At 40.8% G+C, this 18,457-nt stretch overlaps 1 protein-coding gene across 4 annotated transcripts; it reads right to left on the bottom strand.

Annotated features, from left to right (window-relative positions):
* Positions 1-51: 51 nt before the first annotated feature.
* On the bottom strand, positions 52-17,610 carry AFG2B (AFG2 AAA ATPase homolog B). Of its 4 annotated transcripts, XM_082450087.1 has the most exons (8): positions 14,847-17,603; positions 13,659-13,844; positions 8,233-8,391; positions 5,032-5,241; positions 4,287-4,511; positions 2,804-2,938; positions 1,794-1,919; positions 52-335 (listed from the first exon to the last, which is right to left on the bottom strand). In XM_082450087.1, the coding sequence occupies exons 1-8, from the start codon at positions 15,939-15,941 to the stop codon at positions 168-170; spliced, it is 2,304 nt and encodes a 767-aa protein (XP_082306213.1). In that variant the 5' UTR covers positions 15,942-17,603; the 3' UTR covers positions 52-167. The 4 variants fall into 4 exon arrangements, 2 of the variants coding, with proteins under 2 accessions (XP_082306213.1, XP_082306214.1); XM_082450088.1 differs by lacking the exon at positions 2,804-2,938 and having other exon boundaries at positions 14,847-17,606; XR_014260639.1 differs by lacking the exon at positions 2,804-2,938 and having other exon boundaries at positions 200-335; positions 4,319-4,511; positions 14,847-17,609.
* Positions 17,611-18,457: the final 847 nt, after the last annotated feature.

Raw genomic sequence — 18,457 nt, 5'->3', positions numbered from 1 at the left:
AGAGTTCTTTGTATTATTCTTTTAACTTTTCTGTAAGTATGAAATCTTAGCTTATTAGGCACAAGTTTTTTTATTTATAGGAAATAACACACACAAAGTGTGAAGTTGCAAATTATAGTGCACGTTCACATTTCAGTTAATCCTTAAGCAGGTATGTAAAATAATTTTTAAATATCTTCTAAGTTAGAAAATCCTTGTTTCTGAAATAAGTTTTTATATAAAGTCAAATCCTTGTGACTTAAGGATGGTTTTACAGTCTTAAGTGATTCTAGAAAGTGCTCTTGTTTCACTGTGGTCGCTTCCAGCCCATTTTCTTGCAGAGCCAGCAAGGCTGCCTATAAGAGACAAACAACAGGAAATAATAAATATGCTTCATTGTTGTTTTACAATATATGGTAATACTTTAAAATCTGAACACAAAAATCTCAGTCTCACTTCATAGAATTTCAATATTCATGATGCTAGAAACATTAAGGTAAAAAGTTAAAGTGATTAGAAGTCCTCTCAGTAGACCATCTTTTCTTCTACATTAAATTCTAGCCTTAAATGGGTGGGGGGCTGGGGGGAAAGCAGACTGCAGAATAACGTAGACATTGTGAGTGCATATATTTTAAAGATGAGATCAACTATACTCCAGTATAAAATAAAAATTTTTTAAATCAACTATACGCCAATAAAAAAAACTAAATTAAAAAAAATGAGAGACTATATTCCTGACCTCAGAGTAGTTTTTAAACAGGAAACAGCACTGATCATAAAGGAACAGATCAACACATACTCGATGACCCACCAATTCTCTTTGTATACGAAACAGACATACACACACACGTATACCAATAGACACGTACAAGACTGTTCACAGCAGCATAATTCATAATAGCAAAAAAGTAGTAACACAAATGTTCAAAGATCAAATGCATATATAAATGCGGCACATTCATATACTAGAATATTATAAGCAATAGAAATGAACAAACTACTGCTACACACAAAACAACGGATGAACTTCACAGACATAATCTTGAGTTAAAGAAGCAGACAGAAAAGCATACCATATGGTTCCATCTATATAAAGTGCAAAAGCAGGCAAAACTAATCTCCCCAGTGCTGGAAGTCAGGAGAGTGGTTCTCTTTTGGGATAGAGTGGGAAGGCCCACGGGAAGCTTCTGGAGAGATGGTCATACAAGTGTGTTCACTTGTTAATTCAGTGCACTATATCCTTCTGATCTGTGCATTTAATGTTATATTTAACACAAGTTTATAGAAAGGAAAAACCCACAGTGGCTGCCTTTTTTGGCAGCCAACATAAAGTCTAAATGCCTTAAAGTGACTTACAAGAACCTGTGTGATCTGGCCACTGTCCACTCCACCTCTTCAATAATGTCATTTCTCACCTCCAATTGCTACACATTTTATTCCTTCTGCCTCAAACACTCCGCTTCTCTCCCTTAGCCTAGCTAACTCCCTAATCATCCTTCCAGTTTCAATGTACACACACCCTCTCTCAGATAGCCTTCTCTGATGCCCCCAGGTCTGGACTGGTGTCCTTCCTACGTACTCCCACAGGACCCTGAACTTCCCTGACTCACAACATGTTTTAATTCAGTATTACCTCTCTGCACCTCCCCCACTGCCCCATCAACCTGTAAGCTCTGAAGAGAAGGGACGGGACCACAGTGGTCTGTTTCACCTCACATGGTGCCTCCCTTTCAGTAAATACTGCCAAGTGAATGAAGTTCTGAATAAATGAAGAAATGTTTTGAACTATAGGTTTTCTTCACTAATTAACTTACTTCTTTGCAGAGGTTTCCAAGATCAGCTCCAGAGAAAAAACAGGTATCTGCTGCTACGTCTTCTAAGGAAATATCAGGCCCCATTGGCATGTTTTTTGTACAGACTTTCAGAATAGAAAGCCTGCCCTGGAACAAAATAAAAAATATGTTTATAACCTTACAACATTTATGTCTGACACAATGCTGTATTAAAACATTTCAAGTTAGAGTTTTCTATCATATTACAGAGAAAGTATATATATTTCAGAAACAAACAATAAGAATCACTTCTCAAGAAGTAAGAAAGTAAATGTGACATCATGATACATTTTAATATTTTTATAATTAATTAAAAAAATAGCCAGCCACAGATATAATCTTTAAGAGACTTGATGAATCTCTCTTTTGGGTACAAACAGTCCCATCAGACATGGTTCAAAAGCAAATACATAAATTGTCAGACACAGTTTAAAAATAAAATAGATATAATTTTTTTCCCATCCCTTCAAAATCTGATAAAAGCCTAAGGAAGGAAAAAAATTCATTTTCTGTGTCTTTCACCACTCACTGCCAGTGGCTCTGGATGTGAAGGGCAACGGATTTACTGATTCTTTGGCTGTGGATACATTGTATAATCTTTGTAACCTCAGATTTCTCCACTGAAGAATAAGAATGCTGACCCAGATAACCTCCAAAACCCTTTTAACACTTTAGGATTCCTCCATTCTAGTTGCAAAATAATGTTGAGTAGACTCAATAAACTCAGTATTTTGAGTCTTCCACAAAAAGGAAATTACTACCTTGCTTTTAGGCTTATGTTTCTCTGAAAACAGGACCAGAGTACCCAGCAAAAGCAGATGAAAATGATGATTTATGACGGGCCCAGGTAAGGAAAAATGTGGAATCCAATACAGGACACACACCACGTATACCTACACCAGTAAGGGATTCAATTCTGCCGTCTTCTTAGAGCTCAGACACTGATGTGTTGTTAGAAATGCTCACACAGAGTAAATGTGCACAATGATTACCTTTTCATCTGGAGGTGGAATATAAATAATCTTATCTAATCTTCCAGGCCGTAACAAGGCATCATCTAACACATCAGGTCTATTTGTTGCTGCAACAATCATGACATTGCTATTAAAAACTTCCTGAAACTCTAGCTGAGGGAAAACATACAACACAAAGTAATGTCAATAAGTTGTTAACTATTAAATGTATTTTTTTTTTAAATTACAAATCAGAAGGTCCATTTGTTTCTAAATAGGGGGGTATTTTTTTCTTGGGACTAGAATGCTTACATTTCCTTTCCAGACCACCTTCTCAATATCAAGGTACCCCAGAAACAAATTATTATCAAAGAGCTACTCTGTGTACACATTGAAGGGAGTGATCAATCCTGACGGGGCATCTCTCAGTGTGAGAACTGATGAAAAGCTTTACACCACAGCAGAGAACATCTATCTGTTGACCTAAATGCACCTGAGCCCCAGTGAATGATTACAACTTAAATGGACAACTTGAAAAGACAGAAGCATCTGATTAACACATGTATAGCTCTGAAAAGTCTTCGCTCTCATGTTCTTGAAGAGGGAGATTTATTTTACCTCTTTGTTTTCCTTCCACAGGTAGAAATATGACAATTAACATAAGCTGCATTTATATAAATCCTGAAGATAAGAAATATCTAAGAGCAACCAGAGCAAGGCCTTACACATGCTAAGCATTCAAAATTGTTGCACTTAATTATCATAGCAGTTCTCTAGTGACGTGATCTCTCAAAGCAATGAGCTCCCTATATCTGCAAGGATTTTAGCAGAGGCTGGGTAAACACCTGTCAGAGGCTATAGAAGGAAATCCTGCATGATGAGGAGATCTGATTAGAAAACCTGATGGGTCCCGTCAAATTCTAGTGGCATATGTTCCTAAGGAGCTGTAAGACTGTCTTTCCATGAAACAATTAAAAAAATGGGAAACAAGTAAGAACAAGAAAAAAATAAAAGAAAAAAAATTATCTGTCAGGAATTACTTAAGGATACCAAACTCTATATGGAGAAGGCTCAGAAGAGAGGAAGAGGATTTCCAAGGTCACTTTAACTTTGTCATAACCAAGGAAACCCATTCCTCAAGAAAACTGAAAATTTTCAATTACTGATCATTGGAAATAATAGTCTGTTTTGTTTCATTTCACATAAACAATTTTAGAAAGGGATGAACACTAGTTTTTCAGGGTATAAAAATAAGAAGAAAGTCCCTTCTCCACTAGCAATATGTAGTTTTGTTTCTAATCTTAGGAAAAAATTCACATTCATATATATCTAAGATACTTTATTATAAAATTTGCCTCACCTTTCCCAGGTAAGTCACTATTTTACCAGCTCTGTAAAAGTCCTAAGAGTCACACTGAAATTATATAATTCTATGAAATGAATCCAGCATAGGAAAAGCTAGTGTAGATGCATTCTACTTAATGTTGGCCTGGATTTTTGGTGTATTCTGGCTAATAAATACCTCTTCGTTTTTTTCCAGCTCGTTGTATTTACCATGTTGATCTGATTTACTTCCTCTTCTCTCTATAGTCTTCAATCCAACACCATCTAATTCATTTAGGAGAACAGAAAGAACACGCTCTTGAACATTACATCCTGTTCTGCTGATTGATCGAGAGCCCAAGATTGAATCAATTTCATCCAAAAACACAATTGCTGGAGTATTTGCTCTTGCTTGTCGAAATACCTTTTGTTCGAAAAATGGAAATATTTAAAAGCTATACATCATGCCTTATTCATAGGAATGTATGTTTTCTGCATTACTCTGTATTTATAATTTTTTAAGTATAAAAAGAAGAGAAAGATTCTAAATGTCTAAGAACTAGGGAATGAATAAATAAGGAATAACAGTATTATATAGGGGTTAAAATCATATTTTCAAAGAATATTTAATATTATTGAATTTTAAGAGTGATAATATTAAGTTAAAAAAATCACAGATATATATTACATCCACCCATTCCCTGCCCAAGGAAACAGAAAGACAAAGGAAATTCACCAAAATGTTAACGGTAGGTAGAGGAATTATGGAGGATTTCTTATTTACACTTTTCTATATTTTCTAAATTTTCTATACACAATCAGGTATAACTTTCCTAATAGGAAAAAAAGCCAGTTATATTTTAAAAAATAAGGTTTATCCTTAAGGCATGAAACAGAAATTCAAAAGTAAACTTAACTGCATGAGGGAAAATAAAAAAACAAACCTGAGACAAGATTTTTTCTGAATCTCCAACAAAAGGTGAAAAGAGATCAGCTCCGCTCACTGAAACAAAAGAGCAACGACAGCTCGTGGCCAGGGCCCTCACCAGGGTGGTTTTAGCACACCCAGGGGGACCATACAGGAGAACTCCCTTTGGTTCTGTCAGGCCCATCCTAACAAATTCCCGAGGGAATTTCAGAGGCCATTCAATGCTCTAAAAGTACACAAAAAGAGACAGGACACAAAAAGAGAGAGTTGTTTTAGAATAATGATGAACATCAAAAAATTCAGTAAATTCATGCATTCAACAATCCTCAGGTACCTGCTATGAGCTGGAAATGTGGTCTGATCGCCACACAGCAGCCAGTGATCTTATGGCCTGAGTGAGGTCACATCACTTCCTGCTTAAAATCTTTCAATGACTTCTCATCAGAATTAGAATAAAATCCAAATCCAAACTCCTAACTTACCACTGCTTACAAGGCCTCACACAACCCATCGCCCAAACACCCCAGTTTGTTCCCATCTCACGGCCTTTACCTGCTAGTCTCTCTCTGCCTGAACACTCCCTTAAGATCTTTGTGTGCTATCCCTCATCATACATGTCTCCACTCATATGTCATTTCCTTGGAGAGGTCTTCCCTAACCACTATAGTTAAAGCAGATCCTCCTCCTAGGCAGTCTACGCTACTACCCATCTTCTACTTTTGGAGCACTTATTCATTTGCTATCTGAAACTACTATTTTTCCATGTTGAGTCTGTCATTCTGCTCCTGCTAGAATGTAAGTGAAGTTCACCTCTAAATCCCCATCACCTAGAATGACACCTTCACAAAGTAGGCACTCATAATAGTAAGTAAATCCTCACTACCTCTGAAGTAGATGGTTTTGTTATCATAATAACTTCACAGATGCAGAAACTCGGGCTTAAAAAGTGAAGTAACCCGCCCAGATCTTATTATCTTATTGCTAGCGAGGCAGCAGAACTAAGACTAACCCCAGACAGTGTAGATCAAGAGCACAAGCTCTTAACTACTGATATATTGCCTCTACAGAAAAGGATTGACAAGATCCCTGTACCTAGAAACTCCTATTTTAGTTGGGGAGACAGGCTTATAAACTAACAAGCAGACCAGAGAAGGGCATTCCACAGACAAGGAACAGTATATACAGAGACACATGAAAGCATCCAATTCATCTCCCAACAGTAAGCAGGAACAGAGGGGAGGATGAGGGAGGCAAGATGCGATAGAGCTGAAGTGGAAGTAGGGTTCAGATCACATTGGGCCTTCACAGTTTTAGTCAACAATGAGGAAGCCGTATAGAGAATGGATAGAAGGAAATGAAACTAGAGGGAGGGAGACCACTTAGCAGTCTCTTGCAAGGATTGAGACTACAAAAATAATAAGGCTTGATGTGTCACAGGCAGCGGAGGTGGTGTGGGAGGGATGTATATGAAACATAAAATGTAACTGTATTTTACGCAGGGGAAATCCAGAGGGGAAGTTACGTGACGCATGACATGACTCCATGCATTTAGAAGACAGGTTTCTGACTGAGGGGATGGGGTGACCGGCTGTATTCACTGAGGGAGGGAATCCAGGTGTAGAGGTGGAACTGATTAGCTGAACTTTGGTCATGCTGAGTTTGAGATCCCTGGAAGTTATCCAGTAGGCAGGCATTAAGTAGTTCTAATGATCAAAAGAACTATCTGTGCTGGATATAAAGATTTCTGAGTTAGCAGTTTTCAGGGGACAGCTGAGGCCTGGGACATTGAGGAGATCAAAGGCTCACTCAGAAAATACAAAAAGAAAACTCTCAGGAGCTTGGAGAACTAACATTTAAGGTAGGGGACAGGAGTGCTCAGAAAGGCAGGAAAGCTTAATATTCAACGCTAAAGAAACAGTGTTTCTAACAGCAAGGTGTTACTCATCTCCCGCATGTATTTTGTGAAGATTAAATGAGACAAAGCATGTAAAAAATTAGGGGGGCTTCCCTGGTGGCGCAGTGGATAGGAGTCTGCCTGCCAACGCAGGGGACACAGGTTCGATCCCTGGTCAGGGAAGATCCCACATGCTGCGGAGCAACTAGGCCCGTGCGCCACAACTACTGAGCCTGTGCTCTAGAGCCCACAAGCCACTACTACTGAGCCCGTGTGCCACAACTGCTGAGGCCTGCATGCCTGGAGCCCGTGCTCCACAACAAGAGAGGCCACCACAGTGAGAAGCCTGCACACCGCAATGAAGAGTGGCCCCCGCTCGCTGCAACGAGAGAAAGCCCATGTGCAGCAACCAAGACCCAACGCAGCCAAAAATAAATAAATAAAATTAAAAAATAAAAAATTAGGGCATATTATAAACGTGCTTATCCAAGGACACAAGGATTCCAGGGTTCACTGTAGATATAGCTTCCAGTTAAGACAAATAAATTATAATTGATACTTATAAATCAGTCTTGTGTGTGTGCAATTAGAGAAACCTACTTCCTTATGGCAGGATCACCCAAAGGGGTATTGGCAAAATCAACTGCTGAACCTGCAATGCAGGTAAGAAGGGCTGAAGAGAGCTGTGTCCCTCCACAGCCACTGTGAGAACCAGTATCAGGTAGCCACCCAGGCCATACTGACTTGTTTATTATAATTTTGTGTTTTTACCAGTCCCAGGGCAAACTCAGGCCTATGAACAGAGAATCTGTATTTGTACAGCCCATGAACTAATAAGAATCATTTTTACATCTCCAAATGCTCAAAAAAAAAAATCAAAAGAATACTATTTTGTGACGTGAAAATTATATGACTTAAGTGTCCATAAATAAAGTTCCATCAGAACACAGATACTCATTACATACTGTCTACGACTGTTTTCGTGCTACAATGGCAGGGTTGAGTGGTTGCAACAGAGACCACAAAGCCTAAAATATTTACGCTCTGGCCCTCTACAGAAAAGAGTTTACTGACCCCGGTCTAAATTATAAACTCTTTAGAGCAAAAAGCAAACAAAAAGAGGGTGAGGCAGGAAAGTATGAAAAATAATATTTGATGCCTATAGGGTCCAGTTAAATAAGGACTGAAAATCGACCATTAGATTTAGATGTTAGGATCGCATTAGTGATGACGGCAAGAAGTTTCAGTGCAGCCTGTTTTCACCATAAAGCATTACACTTAGACTGTCATATTCTACTGGCTTAAGCAGATTCTCTGTCTCACCTGTTTTAACTTCAGTTTTACGTCTTCAAGGCCACCAATCTGCTCCCAGCCAACAGGCTTGATGTCCATCAGTCCAATGACACTTCGAAATGAAGAGGGCTGGATCTTTTTAAAAGCTTCAAGGAAGTCTGTTTCATCAATCATTGGATTGTCCTGGTTCTGAAGAAATCCACCCCAAAAAGCAAAATCAAACCAAAAATCAGGTGGGCCTTTTTTGTGGTACACAAACACAATTACTTTTTAATTTTAAATCCTCTTTTGAATTTATACATCTATTTTGTTATGACTATAAAGAAATTTGTAACACATGGTATAAAAAAATTAAATGTCTCCCCCTCAACTCCACCAATATTCATCCCCAGAGAATGTCAACAGTCTCCTGTGTATTCTTCCAGTATGTTTTATGACATATGTATGTGCTTTCAAAGAGATACACAAATGCGACCATACCATACATATTAATTTGTACTTTTTCATTTATCTTAGAAATCTTTTCATGTCACCTAATACAGCTCTACCTCATTCTTTTTGACAACTGCATATTGTATGAGTATTTTAACGACATCCTTCTGTTGAACGTAGGTTGTTTCCAGTCTTTTGTTATTAAAAACAAAGCTGCAACTGAAAGTCCTTGTGCACATGCTCAAGTATTTTATATAATAATTTCCTCAAAGTAGAATTATTGTGCTTAAGAGTATGCACACTTACAATTTTCACAGCTACTACTAAACTGTCCTCAAAGCTGCACCAATATATGAAGCTGTTCTCCCCACACCTCTCCAACAATGGACATTACAAAACCTTAAATTTCTGCCAGTGTGACAGAGGAAATGGTGCTCACTATTGTGTTAATTAAATTTCTTTAATCAAGAGTGAGGTAGAGGAAATAATGGAATTAGAAAATCAGTTTTGCAACCATCGCAGTAAAGGCTGTTTAGGGCAAGAATCAATGGATGCTAATCTAGGGGAAGGAAAGTTTGATGAGGAACAGGATATCTTCATTGTCTGAGGGTTTCCTCACAGATTTCTTATTAGTTGCAAAGGGAAAAATAGCAGCTATACAGTAGATAAACTGGACAAAACCTTGACTGATTGATCACATCAGTCACCATTAGGGACACCACCAATGAGGGGCAGGTGGACGTATTGTGCCTCCACATGTGACATCATAAGAAGGACACACTATCACTTATGTAGTATCCCCAATGGGCATGCATAACCTGAATCTGACTATGAAGAAACAGACAAACCCAAACTGACAGAAGTCCTATGAAATCACTGACCTGCATCCTTGAAAAATGTCAATGTCAAATGTCGCACACATACCAAAAAAGTGCTAAGGAAGCGTTCAAGATAAAAAGAAACAACAAACTAAACACAATACGTTATCCTGGACTAGATCCTGTACTGGAGGAAAAGAATGTTACAAAAATTGATACAGTTAGCAAAATTAGAATAGGAACTGTAAATCTGACAACATTTTGATCAATGTTAAATTTCCTGAATATAATGAGATTATACATACTTGTTCATAGGAAATGGACATCAAAATATTAAGGGATAATGGGTTAAGATGCATGCAACCCCTTCTCAAATGATTCAGAAAAAAACAATGTGTATACCTAGGCAGTTGACCCTTGAACAACATGGGAGTTAATCCTCGTTTAAGTAGAGGTGGCCCCCCATATCTGCCGTTCCCCACGTCTGTGTGGATTCAACCAACCCCAGACCGTGCAGTACTTATAGTATTTACTATTGAAAAATATCCATGTATAAGTGGACTGGTGCAGTTCAAACCTGTGTTGTTCAAAGGTCAACTGTACAGAGAGAAGAAGAGAAAAGAGAGAATGATAAAGCTAATTTGGCAAAATGTTAAAAACTGGTGAATTTGGATAAAGGATTTAGCAGGAGTTCTCTATATCATAACTCTCCCTGAAGTTTTAATTATTTCAAAATAATAAGTTTTTAAAAAAGAAGAAGAATCAAAAGACTAACTTTTAAAGAAAGTTGAGGATTTTTCATGTGTATAAGCCATTTATAATCCTTTTACTGTCAACTATCAGTTCATATCTTACTACCCATTTTCTCTTGGATTGTTGGTCTTTTCTTATTGCTTTGTGAGAGTTCTTTCTACACCAAGGAAATTGGTCTTTTGTCATGGGCTGAAAGTATTTTTCCCAGTCTGTCTCATGTCTTGCCTTTGCTTATAGTATTGTTTGTTTGTTTGTTTTGCTTTTGAACTTGTCATCTTTCTTTCTTTTTTTTTTTTTTTTAATAGCATTGTTCTGCCATTCTAAAATGGTCAAATCAGTAAATCATTTCCTTTCTGGTTATTAAAAACTTATATTTCTATTTGTAATATCTGTATTATATTTAAGTATTTGCCCTCTTGCATCAAATTCTGAACATTTAGTTATCCCAAAATTCCCATTTTCAATAACAAACTATTTTATCCCATTTATGAAAGATTAAATAAGTGAATATGTATACGTGGAGCTTTTCTGAACAGTGTTCCTAAAAAATGTCAATAATTATAATCTCTGGGAGGTGAGATTTCAGACAATTTTTACTTTCTTTATAATTTTTATCTTGTTTAATTTCTCACAAAGAATGCTATTAAATAGTTTTCTGAAATAGTGCTTTTTTTTTTTTTTAACTAGCTAGCAGTATTAGATATTGGGTAACTGAATACTAATTAATTTTTAGGTAACACCAACTAACATTTGAAAATCCCATTTACACTTGCAGATTACTTGTGTGTACTATTACTTGTGTACACTATTCACTTGATTTTCATAATCCTTTCAGGCAGATAAAAATCCTTTCCCCTCTATGTGTATATGTGTGTGTGTTAAACTGTCTTTCTAACCCTTTAATAGGCATACTTGACAAAAAGCTGAACAAACTGTGATGTGCCCTTGCCTGCCCTGGCACAGACAGAGGCGGCAGCAGCCCTCAGCTGCCTGGGGAGGGAAAGAAGAAAAAGATGGAGCCAGTACCTTCCCAGATGCCTCTGTCCCTTCTTCCTTTTTTGCCTTTCTTTCTTCCACTTCCCCTGGTTGTTTATGAACTGAGCCATCACCTGTGGTAACTATGCCTGGGCAGGCCCCTCCTGAAGTAGCAGTGGGCTCCACCCTAGGACGGCTGCAGCTGGATGGTCCACCTAAGCCAACGTGCTTAAGGTCAAACCTGGAACTTCAAAGCAGAGGGAATTCTAAATGTCAACCTCCTTTCCCACACCCTGGTATTCTTGTCCTCCCCTCAAGAGGCATATATCCTCAAATCTTCACACATGGGACTTGTCATTAAACCTTCAAGCAGTTTTGGTTCTAAACCGAAAAGATGAGGACTTACAAGTTCACATAACTCCTTCCCCACCTTTGGTGTAAGAGTAAAAATAAAGGAAGGGAAAATGAGGAAGGATATAAATGACCTAGGTAAAAAGGTTTTCAAAATTTAGGATGATAAATCATCCTTTTATAGCTTAAACAAACTCAGAATTAGGTTTTAAAAAATTATAATTTTAGGGCTTCCCTGGTGGTGCAGTGGTTGAGAGTCTGCCTGCCAATGCAGGGGACACGGGTTCGAGCCCTGGTCTGGGAGGATCCCACATGCCGCGGAGCGACTAAGCCCGTGAGCCACAATTGCTGAGCCTGCGCGTCTGGAGCCTGTGCTCCGCAACAAGAGAGGCCGCGATAGTGAGAGGCCCGTGCAGCGCGATGAAGAGTGGCCCCCGCTTGCCGCAACTAGAGAAAGCCCTCGCACAGAAACGAAGACCCAACACAGCCATAAATAAATAAATAAACAAATAAAAAAAAAAAAAAAAAGAAAAGCAGTCATGAATTAAGGATTTGAATGTCCAAGATGAATTTAAATAAAATTCCAGGCACCTAATCGTCTCCTGAGTTAGAAAAGCTTATTTTCCCTTCAAGATGCTTATTAACAACAAAGGGAAAAATAGTATCTTGACAATGGAGAATTCTCAGAGATACCACCTTATCCGAGAAATCAAAGTTAATTTCACCAGTAATAGGACAAAGGTATATCATTTCCTACCTAACAGATGCAATGAGAAGAACACAGTATCATTTCTGTGATATTTCTGCCAAAAATGCAAAACCTGAATCAAATCATGAGAAAACATCAGTCAAACCCAAACTGAGGAATATTCTACAGAATAACTGAACTGTACTTTTAAAAAATTAAAGTCGTAAAAGAAAGACTGAAGAATGTTTCTCGATTAAAGATTAAGCAACCATGACAGCTAAATACAATGTGTAATCCTGGATTAAAAAATATTTTTTTCTTTTTTCCTTTTAAAATTTTTGCTACAAAGGAAATTAGTGGGACAAATGGTGAGATTTGGTTAAGGTCTATATAGATTAGGTAGAAGTATCATGTCAGTGTTAATTTCCTCATCTTGATAATTGTACTGTGGTTTTAAAGTCCTTGTTTTTAGGAAATACACACTTAAATTTTCAATGCTAAAGGGGCATCATGGCTGCATTTGAGAGTATGAGTATATATATATATACACACACACACACATAAACATTCATACACATGAAGAGAGTATGATAAAGCTAAAGTGGTAAAATGTTACATTTGACGAATCTGTGTGAAGGATATACAAAAATTCTTTGTACTATTTTTGCAACTTTTCTCTAAGTCTGAAATAGATTCAAAATAAAACAAAAATTAAAAAGAAATAGGTTTGCTTCTTCTGGGGCCACACTCTTTTTTTCCTGACTGCTCTGGGCTTCAGCACTAAAGAGTTACTATGGGAGTGGGGGAAAACGCTCTGGGCAAACCTGAAGAACTCAGCTCTCTGTCCCTACTTTCAGTCATATACTATTTATATGGAGTTTAGATGTAAAAATATATGTAAGAGGACTTCCCTGGTGGCGCAGTGGTTAAGAATGTGCCTGCCAACGCAGGGGACACAGGTTCGAGCCCTGGTCTGGGAAGATCCCACATGCTGCGGAGCAACTAAGCCCGTGCACCACAACTACTGAGCCTGAGCTCTAGAGCCCACGAGCCACAACTACTGAGTCCGCATGCCACAACTACTGAGCCCATGAGCCACAACTACTGAGCCCATGCGCCACAACTACTGAAGCCTGCATGCCTGGGAGCCCATGCTCTGCAACAAAAGAAGCCACCACAGTGAGAACCCCACGCACCGCCACGAAGAGTAGCCCCCGCTCACCACAACTAGAGAAAGCTCGCGCGCAGCAACGAAGACCCAACGCAGCCAAAAATAAATAAATAAATAAATTTGTTTTTTAAAAAATATGTTAAGAAACAGCTGTCGATGGTATCAAAAGTTTGAAGAAAATGTACTTACCACTTTTTTTAATCTCCAAATTAACTTGTTACATTAATAAAAGGGTTCACATAGAAGGTCATAAATCAATCCTTCTTACCTTCTCACTATGAAGCAGAGCGTGCATGGCAGCCTCCCTACAGAGTGCGGTCAGGTCTGCGCCAACATAGCCAACCGTCATTTCTGCAAGGAGGCTCAAATCGACTTGACTGGAGATGGGCATCTTTGAGGTAATCACTTGTAGAATCGCCTTTCTTTGTCTAAGTGTGGGAGTTCCAATGACAACCTATGTGCAAAGCAAGGAAAGAAAAAGTTTACAGCTTAAAATATTATTTTTTTAATCCTCACAAACATGTATAATAATTTAGCGAACAAATTTGGAACTATTACTGTGTACTCTTAAGCACACCTTAGATTCTGAATACATGAAAATCCTTATCTTCCAGAGGAGTAACACTGGCTAGAAAGTTGCACAGTTAAAATTACATCTGTCATTTAATAAGTTTTTGTTATTTTTGAGAACCTACCACGTTCTAGGAGCCAGTAAACTAGATAGTCTATGTCCCTGCCCTTATGGAGCTTATTCAGGAGACAGGTACTACATGGTGCCAGGAAGAAATCCACTCAAGTTCTAAACAGATTATGCTCAAGTGGGCAATTATCACCTGTCTCTTTAGAATCCTACCACAAAGTTCAAACATCATTTAAATAATCACTATTCAAAATATTTAGTAGAAATCAAGAATGAATTTAGGATTGAAGTTTATAAAATAGGACAGCTTTGAATAGTCAACCTTCCTGGCAACTCAGGGAGCAATTGTGGGATAGGAGGCTGGCGTTCGGACAAGGAATGAATAAATCTAGAAGAGTTAAATGTCTGCGCTGATTTAGTCCTTCCCTGCCTTCCCCCTTATTTCAATACATTTGTTTCTTGAGGCTATCCTACTTTAAATTCTCATTCCAGATCCGTAAGAGTTTAATATGCTTGTAGCAGTCCTAGTTCCCTTAAAAACTAACACTACTGATTATAGTACTCCCCATTCTCAGGACCTGCACAACTCATCCCTAATGGCCCCCTTGCTTCTCAGAACAATTTGACTCTGGAGGGGGAAAGGGTCCTGGCTCGCAGATCATTTGTGGAGCAGAGAATGGGTTCTCTGCTTTACAGAGCCCCACTCCAGCTTCACTGACTTCCAAACCTAAGTGTCAAACGCCTCGGGGCAGCCAACCAGGGCCAGAAGAGGCCGGGGTTCCAGGGGCAATGGGCTAGCTGGCTGAGCCTATTTACCTCTCGGTCGAATCTCCCAGGTCTGCGCAGCGCTGGGTCTAGCGCGTCCGGCCGGTTGGTGGATCCCACAACCACCACCTCCCGGCCCTCACTGATGCCGTCTAGCAGCGTCAACACCTGGGCCACCACGCGGCTCTCGGGGGCTTGGTGTGGGTCGCCCCGCCGGGGACACAGGGCGTCCACCTCGTCCAGGAAAAGAAGGGTGGGCCTGCGGCTGGCCAACTCCCGGGCGTGCTGGAAGACCCGCCGCACGTTCTCCTCGGTCTCCCCGGGCCGGGAGCCCTGCAGCGTGGGGGCACTCACGGCCACCAGCTCCGCGCCCGCCTGTCGGGCCACGGCCCGCACTAGCTGGGTCTTGCCCACTCCGGGGGGGCCGGCCAGGAGCACCCCGCGTGGCACTTCTAGCCCCAGCGAGGCCAAGGCGCGGGGGTAGCGGAGCGGCAGGTGGAGGAGCTCCCGCAGCGAGTCGGCCGCCTCGGAAAGGCCCCCCAGGGGCACCTCGGGCTGCGGCTCCGCTTCCGACGGAGGGAGCCCGCTCAGACTGATGTGGGTGCGAGGGGTGACCAGCCCGGCCGGATTCGGGTTGGGTGCCCCGCTGACGATGTGCAGGGCGGCCACCGGGCCGGGAGCGCCCGGAGGAGCGGCCACCACGTGGCCCAGAGAGACCGGACGGTTCCTCAGCAGCTCCTGCGCCGCCTCCAGCACCGCAGCTGGATTTGGGGCACCGGGCACGCCCGCCAGCTCCCGCAACACCGGCCACACGGCGAGATGCCGAAGGGGTGGGCAGGGCACTAACCGGAGTCGGCTCAGGTTGAGACTCCCCCGGGACCCCGGCCCCCCTACTGCCGCCCCCGGGCTCGCGCACTGCGGATCCAGTTGCACAAAGCCGTCCGCTCCATCCCGCCGCGGCCAGGCGGTGCAGAGGCAGGAGCCGCCGTCAGGCAGCGAGATCTCCACCGCCGAGCCCAGGTGGGCGCCTAAGGCGCGGAGGGCCGCCGGGCCCAGGCGACAGCGCTGGGTGCCCCGGTCCCTAGCGTCGACGGGTAGCAGCTTTAAGAGCGGCCCTTCGGAAAAGGGACCTGAGTCCGGAGCCATTGCTCACAGAAGACGCAAGGCCCAGGAAAGGGGGGTAGGAATTCCACCCGGGCCAGAAAGACCGGTACACAGAGCTCCTCTGCCGGAACCATGTGATGCGCATGCGCCAGGGATCAGTTGCCGTTCCCTTACAGGAGGCAGAAAGGACCAATCGGAAAGTTAGACGAAGTTAAACAACGCTCGGATCCTCGGGGCTAGTTTGCTGTGGTGCTGGGATTGATGAACTCCAGTCGTCCTTTCCATAGCTTTACGGACAAGGCCTTCGTCACGGGTGTCTGGGAGGCAGCGTAAGCTACCTTCACTAGGTCATTAAGCATGTACCTTGGTGGTTTGGGGAGTCGCCACATAGCATTCTCTTTCCCTGGCTCCCGGACTCGAGCATCACCATCTGCGCTTTTGGAGTATCAGCCTAGAGACTGCTATTTTGTGAAAAAACCTCGACAGTCCTCAGGGGCACAGTATTTTGGAGTGCTCTGACGCTAATGTCTTAGGTGACTTGGAGTGGATGAGGAATACAGCCTTGGCACCTTCAATAACCTGGGTTCCAACCTGTTTGTAAAGTCCATGCATGTCCTTCGTATACAAAAGCACCAGCCAAGCAAAAGAGAATCACAGTGTAGCATTTTAAATCCCTTGAAGAAGGGAAAGAAGGAAAACCAGGCCATCTGACTTAGTTGTGGCACACCAGTACATTCTGTTCATATTCCTGACTTCTCCTTTGGATGTTCTTTGACAACAACTTTATCATAACCTCTTCTGTTCATGTGATTAAGTCCTTATTGTCTATCGGGCACAACAGTACTAAGTCCTGTATTAGAGGCAATGCCTGTCTACATTATTAAGACCTCCACCTAATATTCTCTTTCCACCTCTCCTCTCCCCTCCCCACCGGGAATTACTCTTTCCTCCTATCCTTTTAAATTCTGCTCATCAAAAAGAGCTACAGATATTCAAAGTCAAGATAATATGCCTTGTTTTTTATCCTACTCACATCTTTCTACCTCTGTTTTTCCCACTTTCACTGAAACCCAAATTTATGTGATTACAAAATTGAGATTGCAGATGGAATGCTTAAGTCACTGGGGTTTGAGTGCTTTTTCTTCCTACTTATGCAAATAATCAGCTGCAGACTCTATAGTGGTCTCTTCTCAGTGGAAAGTACTGTCAGATCTGGGATCTTACGACTAATGCCCATTCCTGGCCTCACTCTATCCAAACCTCAGGGCAGACACTATGACTAACTTCTGGAGTCCACAGTCACCTATCAGATCTCTGCTGTATGTTTCCAACTACTGTGCTGGAACAACTTAAAAGGAATTAGAAAATAGCATAATAAGAGGAGGTCCTGAAATGGGTAAATCACCCATTACATCCTGTTTGCTTCTTTCTCTTAATCGTATTGCCTTCTATTCTCTTTGGAGAACAAAGACTCTAAACTCAGACTTTTCAAGAACAGCTTTGTATTTTCCGAAATAAAAAGCCAATTTTTTTTTTTTTTGCAGCAACACGGATGGACCTAGAGATTATCATACTAAATCAGAGAGAGAAAGATAAATATCATATGATATCTCTTTTACATGGAATCTAAAAAAAGGGTACAAATGAACTTATTTACAAAACAGAAATAGAGTCCCAGTTGGAGAAAACAAACTTACGGTCACCAAAGGTGAAGGCGGGGGGGGGGGGAGGGGGAATAAATTAGGAGATTGTGATTAGCATATACACACTACTATATATAAAATAGATATCTAATAAGGACCTACTGTACAGCACAAGGAACTCTACTCAATATTCTGTAATAACCTATATGGGAAAAGAATCTAAGAAAGAATGGATATGTGTGTATGCACAACTGATTCACTTTGCTGTACACCTGAAACTAACACAACATTGTAAATCAACTATAGTCCAATAAAAAATTTTTTAAAAAGCCAATGTTTTTACCTCTGAAGATGTGAACAAAATGCCCATTAAGTTATTCAATTATGATACCTCTACCTCACAGAGGTTCTTTTATTCTGGTTCCAAGAAGCTTTGGGGATCCAAAAAAGGGAAAGAAGACAGGACATGATAACTGTCCTAAATATGCAAAGGGCCGTCATACTAAAGAGTTGGCAGATTTATGTATATCTATAATGCAGAACTGGCCAGGAAGTGAAAGTTTAATGGAGTGAACACAAGACTCTGCCTCCTCATGTGGTCATGTGCAAGAAGTAGGAGACATAGCCAAGGGGCATAACCAAAGCCAATATAGGGAAGCAAATAAAGTTAAATCACTCTTAGAATTTTCTGAATTTGGTTTAAAACAGATGTATAGGCTGCAGTATTAGGGATATGATATGAAGGAAACCACATGTTGCTTTGGATTGGTCTGAAAGGTTGACTTTATACAAGGTTAAGCTAGAATTCTCTGACCTTGTAGGACCCATATACCCAGAAAATAGTCACTTCTCTCTATCCCTAAAAGGTTGAATTCTCACCTTAGGTTGCAAACAAAAGCAAACAGAAATCCTGTT

The sequence above is a fragment of the Balaenoptera physalus genome (assembly GCF_965194825.1).
Source record: "Balaenoptera physalus genome assembly, chromosome: 2".
Taxonomy (NCBI): Eukaryota; Metazoa; Chordata; class Mammalia; order Artiodactyla; family Balaenopteridae; genus Balaenoptera; species Balaenoptera physalus.
Note: the sequence above shows the minus strand (reverse complement) of the source record. Positions and strands in the feature narration are given on the sequence as shown.

Bases quoted from the DNA above. Each gene is read 5' to 3' on its own strand.
- AFG2B (XM_082450087.1), bottom strand. From the start codon at position 15,941: ATGGCTCCGGACTCAGGTCCCTTTTCCGAAGGGCCGCTCTTAAAGCTG. The intron at 13,845-14,846 runs GTAAATAGGCTC...CTTTGCACATAG, and splicing joins CTGGGAGATTCGACCGAGAG to GTTGTCATTGGAACTCCCAC. The intron at 2,939-4,286 runs GTATTTATTAGC...GTTTTCCCTCAG, and splicing joins AGCTGGAAAAAAACGAAGAG to CTAGAGTTTCAGGAAGTTTT.